Below are 7,974 nucleotides of genomic sequence, written 5' to 3' on the forward strand. Positions count from 1 at the left end.
AGTGTAAACTTGTCTTGCCCCACATTTCTTACTGTTTCCCCTATGTCACAGGAAATGATGTCACGTTGCTGGTGGAGCCTCAGCAGACGTACGAATGCAACAACAATCTCTCTGAGGAAGGGGTGGAATCACCAAGCTCCTCCTCTCCTCCTCCTTCCTCTCCATCCTCCTCTTCATCATCCTCCTCGCCGCAGTCTTCATCAGCTAGCTCCAGCGATGCTGTGGGTGCCTTGTGAAACCGAACGTGTTCTCTCCACACACTTTGCACCTTAAAGACCAGGGGCTGTATATGTCAAGTGATACTCTGAGACGCTTAATACCTACAGCCCCAGTGCTGACCTTTCCTTAGCAACTATGATGTAAAATCTCTAAAGATAGCTCTGAAATATTTTTCTAACTAATAGTTAGTCTATCAGAAAGGTCCCTTAGGCAATCTACCCTTTCATGTGTTAGAAGTTTGAGATACCTGTCGTTAAACTGTATTTTGCCCATGTTTGATTGGATGCTCTGAACCCTCCAGGATTCGGACGGAAGCCCCTGTAAAACGGTGTTGCCGCGTGGCAGGCGGGGCTTATCCGCACACAGAGCTGCCCCCCTAGGATTGACCAATCACAGGGCTACAAGTTCCTCTTCCGGAAGCCACGTGAGCCACTCGAACAAGAGCAAGGTAGGTGACTAACTCTAGCATTGCTCACCAACCGGTCGGTCGCGATCGACTGCTCGATCTCCAAGGCATCCGTAATCGATCACCAAACGTTTCTGTAAAAAAAACTGCGATTAAAACCTTGCATTCCTATTTTATTTTATTTTCCGATCAGCTCTGTTGGCGGTAGATGCACTTGATTTAGCAGCCCTAGTGCCAGGAAGGTAAAAGTGTTCCCATTTTGAATAATTTCGTGTCTGACGGTAGAGCTTACCCTGCAGGCCTACCGTGGCCAATCCGATAGCTCAGATCACTGTGTCTGCACAGTTTCCTCAAGCCATTTGTTGTAAAAAGAAGCCTCTAGTGCACAGCAAATTGAGACTGAGATTTCCAGACTTGACTAGAGAGATTCAATGAATACAGCAAAGAGCTGCTGTTTTTTCTAATTAATTTCATGTGTAAGTTGTTATCCATGTGTAAGTTGTTATCTTGCTCAACACTTTTTTATAAGCCATAAAATGTGTGTTCTTCGTACTTTCACTCATGCTACAACCAGTACTGCAGCTGCAATGAGTGAGTATAGCAAAGTGTTTCGATAAGCTTGCCTTGTTATTATTCGAGGCAGAGGCTTGTCTTTTTTTAGTATCAAGGAATATTTTACTTTCTCTGTTCATAAGAGTAGCAACTTGACTTGCTGCACGATTCCGAAATAATGCAGTGCGACTTGAGTTTCGCCATCAGCTGGAAGACTTTGTCTCGGTGAGAGCGGAGGTACGGTGAGTCGGGTGAGAGGCCGTTATTCTCCTCTCTCCCTCCCCTCAGACTGACCATCAGATGCAGGCCATCACACCAGTCAAAAAAAAATAAAAAAGCTAAGGCCTGTTATATTCACTGAAGTGCCCTTTTAATATAGGCCACATGGAAAATTAAATAAATCAGACTGGCTAAAAGACCAAAATTCAACACCATTTGTGACTTCTAGGAAGACAACACTTAACCCTGACATTTCTACACGTTCTCTTTGCCAGTCAACTTCGCTACAACATACACTCTCGTGACTTCGGTTGAAGGATCTACAATGAAATCTGTGCCTCGCTGGAAGCCAACCTTCCACAGGTGATAAGCGTGAGGCTTGGGTTTATTCCTTCAATTATGCCGCTCTTCACCTCTGTTAACAGGAACAATTCACGCTACACAAACAAACAATTGGAACTCGAGACTGTCTTTTCGTTGCGCCAACTGAACTGTCCCTTAGTGTTAGAGCATGATCTCCCACTGGATGTCGTGGGCTGAAGTTTGTATGGTTCTAATAAGTTTCCTAATCACAAACAATTAGTTAATCTTCTAATTGCTTGGCCTGGTTTTAGCAGTAAGTAAAGATGGCTAATGCCACTGAAACGACGAAGGCAAACAAGCTAGGTTTGGTTTCACGAACATGCCCCAATGAATAGAAAGATACTCACGTTTGTTGTCTTGTATGTCTCGGCTCGGTGCATGATCAGGCTGCCCTCATTCAAATCAGTTTGTATGTGAGACTAGGGGATGTCTGGCACTGTTCCCCTACTAGTCCGCGGTCCAGGTTCTGTTGACAATCGTGTAGCATTCTTTAGGGGCCTTGGTGTTTCCGATAGTGACATTCTCTCCCGGATGCCGGTACCTCGGAAGAGTCGGTGTTGCGGAATCTGATGTCGGGTCAAATGTTTCCTGGCTTACCCCCCCACCCCCCCGCTGCCTGTGTCTGGGTTCAGGTCCCACCTCTGTGATCCGGTCCTAAATAGACTTACGAGACCAGACTAGCTAACACATGCTGCATAGCGTGCTAGCCTGGTTAGCTAACTTGCCAAGGTGAGCTAGCTACTACTAGCTTTTCCTGTCTCCCCCGGGTGGAATTGCTTGGGTAGCTCTCGTTTAGTATAAGTAGCGCTATGTCAATTAGTTTGTAAGTCGCTCTGGATAAGAGCGTCTGCTAAATGACTTAAATGTAAATGTAAATGTAGTTATTCTAAATATACTGTGCTGCGGTCAGAGGCTAGCTAGCTTAGCTTAGACTAAAGAGCCTCTTGACTAACTTTGGCTATCATGCATAACTTTCAGTGAATTAAGCTTACTAGCATTCCCCCATTGCTATGGCAACCCCATCCTTATTTTCTATTCCTGGAGTTGGGAGGGGTAGACCGAGCAGAGCTTGCATGCTCCTCCGATGAGGAAGTAGCCCCTGAGCAACTGCACCACAGAAACATTGCTATGACGACAGTGCTCCCACATTTTGCTAGGTCAAACAGGATACTACGTCAGTCATTGCCAGAGCACTCTATGCCCGTAAGAGCTGGGCTTCAGGCAAACCTGGGCACATAGATTGTGCTAGCCACTCACCTGACGCACCTGTTGTTAGGCAGGTCTGGGCACAAGCCCACCGTCGCTGGACCAGACAGGACTGACAAAAAGTACTCTTCGCATTTATCGTCAAAGGAATGAGCGTTACGCCGAGGCCTGTACTCGATTAGGAGGTGGAGGGTCCGTCATGGTCTGGGGCGGTGTGTCACCTCATCATCGGACTGAGCTTGTTGTCATTGCAGGCAATCTCAATGCTATGCGTTACAGGGAAGACATCCTCCTCCCTCATGTGGTACCCTTCCTGCAGGCTCATCCTGATATGACCCTCCAGCATGACAATGCCACCAGCCTTACTGCTCATTCTGTGCGTGATTTCCATGGCCATGGCCAGCGAAGAGCCTGGAACTCAATCCCATTGAGCACATCTCGGACCTGTTGGATCAGAGGGTGAGGTCTAGGGCCATTCCCCCCAGAAATGTCCCCGAACTTGCAGGTGCCTTGGTGAAAGAGTGGGGTAACATCTCACAGCAAGAATTGGCAAATCTGGTGCAGTCCATGAGGAGGAGATGCGCTGCAGTACTTAATGCAGCTGGTGGCCACACCGACTGTTACTTTTGACCCTCCCCCTTTGTTCAGGGACACATTATTAAATTTCTGTTAGTCATAAAAGCAGTTGACAGTGAGAAGATGTTTCTCTTTTTTGCTGAGTTTTGCAGCAAGAGGCAATGCTTACCTAGCAGTGTACGCGCCCACTCCACCAGGGTTCTGACAGCGTCTTGGGAATTGTTTAAAGTGTTGACTGTAGAGATATTTGTGATGCGGGGAGTTGGGCATCACCACACACTTTCGAGTTTTATTGCTTGGATGTCACTGCTCCCAGTGTAGACCACAGCATGCTTACGGCTGGGACAGGGTAAAGTCACTAGGCAACTTCCGCATCTGGCATGGTCAGGTCTGGGTGGTCTTCCATGGGGCGTTTTCATTTAGTATCTGTTGGCGTCTGTATGGGGCGTGATTAGTTCCCCATAATATGTTGTACCGACATTGAATGACTGAAAGGTAAAGTAACATTAAGAATATAACTACTTTTCCCTGAAGGAGGGAATGAGGTACATCTGTTTGGCCCCGCGCCCCCCGATCCTGGGCTCGGTGAAGAGCGGTATTAAATTGAAGGAATGAATCGGAGCCTCACGCTTATCACCTGTGGAAGGCGGGACTTCACTGGCCTGGACAGGTGTTATTGTAGATACTTCAACAGAAGTAGTGAGAGTGCAACTCCCCATAGTATGTTGTATGTAATTTCCCTACTTCAGGGAACAGTAGTTATAGTCATAACATTGTTTTCACCATCATTGCAAAGCCATAGTTTTGCTTTGACAAAGTCATTTCTGAATGTTATTTATTTCATGCAATTAGTGATTAATTTAGTCTGTCCCTCATTTTAAGGTCAACTCTGTTATGTGAACTGAACTTTCATTTGGTCTTTTTTTCAAAGCAACATTAAACATCTAATAGTCAAATTATAGTGTAAAGGCAGGTGAGCTGGTTCTACTCATTTTGGCCCTTTTCTGGTGTTTTGTGGTGGAAAATTGAGCGTCAACCCCATTACCCATAGGTAGACAGGCTATAATGTTTTTACAATTTAAAATTAATCTTGCTTTCAATTGCGTCTTTTCACAAGTGGATTTATGGCTGATTTAAGATGAAATCGTCAACCTGTTACTTTATTTGCAATTTAATAGGCACTTATTATAGTATTATTTTTATTTATTTAACCTCAGCAAATGGGAATACAAGTTTTTTTAAAGTTTAACATGTGCTCTTTATGACAATGTTAAAATGTGGTGATAACCCATATTTTTTTTTACCAAGTTACATGTCTCAAAAGACAGGGAATTGGTGGAACGACCCTATATCAAACAAGCTTTAGTGTTAACTTAACACACATCCATGTATGTCACACTAAATGTTATTCCAAGACAAATTTCCCATCAGGGGACAATACAATTCATCTTGTCTTATGTGTTTTCCTGGCAACAGGTGGACAGAGAAAGTTTGACGCCTCGTCAGAACAGCCATGCCAACACACATCCAAGCACAGAAACAGGACAGTCGTCATGCAGGAACCACCAAGGCAGCAGGCGGAGCTGTACGGGCAGGAGGAGGAAGCCTCAGCACCAACGCAAACCTGCGCCTGCGGTGGAGGACCTCTGTAGATAAGATGCGCCATGTCACAGAACTCGACTCCACTCTCTGCCGCCGAAACAAAGGCCATCGTGTTACTCTTACCAGGGCTTTTGGTCGTGATATTTTTAAAGCCAAGTTGGAAGGAGATTTCTCCTTTTTCTGTTAGTTGAATGGGCAGATTGACGCTATCCTTGTCTTGAGGGCATAGTCTTTCTGTAATTTGAACACACTGCCCATTGGAGGAAGGTCGTCGAGCCTGAACAGTTGTTCCTGTACTTTATGAAGTGGCAATACACCCTGGTGCATTGGTTGGGTCTATACTGGCAGTTAAACTTTACAGCATAAATGACAAGGGAAAATGTATGGTATAAAACTATGGATATTATTGCTATATTGGGCAAAATGCTTGCACTGACAACACGAGTTGTTGAAAATGTACGTATTTCAGCAACTCATCTACATTTGCAATGGAAAAAGTAGAGCAAAATGTTATTTAAAAAGGTGAAATGGAGGTTAGAGTGAGACAACAAAAAAACAACAATGGATAGGGATTGTATATTTTTCACCAGCTGAATTAAAATGAATATCGATTTGCCATCTCTCCTGGACTGGTCCAAGTGTGGGTTCTAAGTGCCAACTCCAACCATCAGCAAAATAGATTACTACAGTACCATGTATGAGAGCACAAAATCACGAAAGGATCAGGCCAAGGGATCAGCCCAAATGGACCAGTTTCCGTGCATAAAGGGGATGATTTTTGTAATGATCTGTTCAATGGCTATTTCACAATACTGTTTAATCACCGTAATATCTTACAGTCTAATGTACCTACTGGTAGAATACAAAATGCCACAATATCTGCAATTTGCAAACTTCCTGTACATGAAAACATCAGTACTCCACTATTTTGCCTATTTACAAAATGATTTGTATTTGTTTATGTATTTATTTTTTTAGTATATTTATATGAATCTGTAAATGTTACGCCCTGTGGATGGAAAGGTTAGGAATAGCCTGTATGCGTGTGTAAGAGAGGGTTCAGATGCACATTTTGTGCCGACTATCTCAAGACGCCTCTGTTCTAAAAGTCTTACACCCCAGAATGGTTTTGGAAATGGTGTCTAACACTTTGCTTTTACGTATCCGGTGCTTTCAGGCCACTGATTGAAAGTCATTGGCTCTGTTCAATTTCTGTCTCTAGCCCTTTTCTCTAGCTCTTACTTCTTCCTTGTCTGGCTTTTATATAAAAGGATTGGACTGGATGTAAACAATATGGTGATAGTTCCTCCGAGCCTTTAACGAGGGTGAGTTCCTCCAAGCCTTTAACGAGGGTGAGTGCAGCTTCTTCCCAAGTCACTTTCACCCATCTAATCCTTTCAGATCCGCCTAAAGAATATAGGCCCAACTTTGACAGTGCAAATAAATTGTGCTACTGTTAATTGAGAACATTATACACCTGACACACTGCATTCATTTTAAAAGTTACATCAAGTTTCAACAAGAGCACTACTTTTGACGTTATCAAAATGGCAGGTTGACGTTTATTGGGACGAATCTCGTCTTGGAAGCAGAGCGATTTCTGATAAGGTTAGCAGTGTGGTTGGGGGTTAGGGTTCAAATCAGATGTTGACTGTGGCTGTGCCAGCTAGTGACTAGCCTGCAGTGGCCTCCAGTACATGAGTCATCCCAATAAATTCCAGCATCAAAATGTCACTAAGGGTTGGGCCACTGTTAGTCCTAGAATTTTTTTTTTTTTTAAATGGTCCTCACAAAACATTTTGTGTGCAGTCCAGACATTTGTTCCAACCTTCAAGGTAGCTCATTGTTTTACAAGTGATAATATATTGTAAAAGAAATGCATATTTCCCATTGCCTGTTCTTTATTATATGTGATTAGAATATAACAAAAATTCATTTGACTAAGGAATGTTTTTTTTTCTTCCTGTTTTTGTCTTTCACGGCAAATTTGTTCATGTGTTCACTGCCCAATCATTTCAACATTGAATTGGTTTTTCAAGCAGACGAGCCACCCATCAAACATCCTAGAAGTCAACAAAATTATTATTTACATTCAGTATGCCATTGTCAATTCAATACCAGTCAACATTTCTCTCCGCGTTCCAACCATGAATGAATTTGAAGTTGGGAAAAGGTTTTATTGCTGTGAACAGTAAAGCTGTTTTGTTGAATGGTAATTTTCCTTATCTTTTCTTAGCGTTGTCTACAGCAAGTGTACAATCCCTGCATTGAAGTTGTATTTTCATATGATTATTGATATTATTTAGCTAATTATATTTTTGTGGAAGATGAATAGATATAAATGTCAAGAACCCTGCGGGTAAAAGTGGCAAGTGGGAAAATGTAAGTCTCTCATTATTAAAATAAACTTTTGAAAGAACTGCTGGTCTGTCTGCGTGTACATGTCCCATTTAGCACTCTTTTGAAAATGTTCTCCCCAGTTGAAGTTTTTCCACAACTCTCCCATTGATGACATACAATATTTTACAATAAGTAGTAGTTAGCATTTCTCCTTTGCCAAGCTAATCCATCCACCTGACAGGTGTGGCATATCAAAAAACGGATTAAACCGCATTATCATTACACAGGTGCACCTTGTGCTGGGGACAATAAAAGGTCACTCTAAAATGTGCAGTTTTGTCACACAACACAATGATACAGATGTCTCAAGTCTTGAAGGAGTGTGCAATTGGCATGCTGACTGCAGGAATGTGCACCAGAGCTGTTGCCAGAAAATGTTTATTTCTCTACCGTAAGCTGCCTTCAACGTTGTCTTAAAGAATTTGTCAGTA

General features: G+C 43.0%; 1 protein-coding gene across 1 annotated transcript in view; it reads left to right on the forward strand.

The window, feature by feature from the left end:
- The window catches only part of LOC118400986 (terminal nucleotidyltransferase 4B-like), a 50,500-nt gene extending 42,938 nt beyond the window's left edge, over positions 1-7,562 (forward strand). The window contains exons 10-12 of the mRNA XM_035798055.2: positions 52-221; positions 521-667; positions 5,018-7,562. Of these exons, the coding sequence (XP_035653948.1) occupies positions 52-221; positions 521-667; positions 5,018-5,197 (497 nt within the window). The 3' untranslated portion in view covers positions 5,198-7,562. The remainder of the gene's footprint in view (positions 1-51; positions 222-520; positions 668-5,017) is intronic.
- Positions 7,563-7,974: the final 412 nt, after the last annotated feature.

The sequence above is a fragment of the Oncorhynchus keta genome, chromosome 22 (genome assembly GCF_023373465.1).
Source record: "Oncorhynchus keta strain PuntledgeMale-10-30-2019 chromosome 22, Oket_V2, whole genome shotgun sequence".
Taxonomy (NCBI): domain Eukaryota; kingdom Metazoa; phylum Chordata; class Actinopteri; order Salmoniformes; family Salmonidae; genus Oncorhynchus; species Oncorhynchus keta.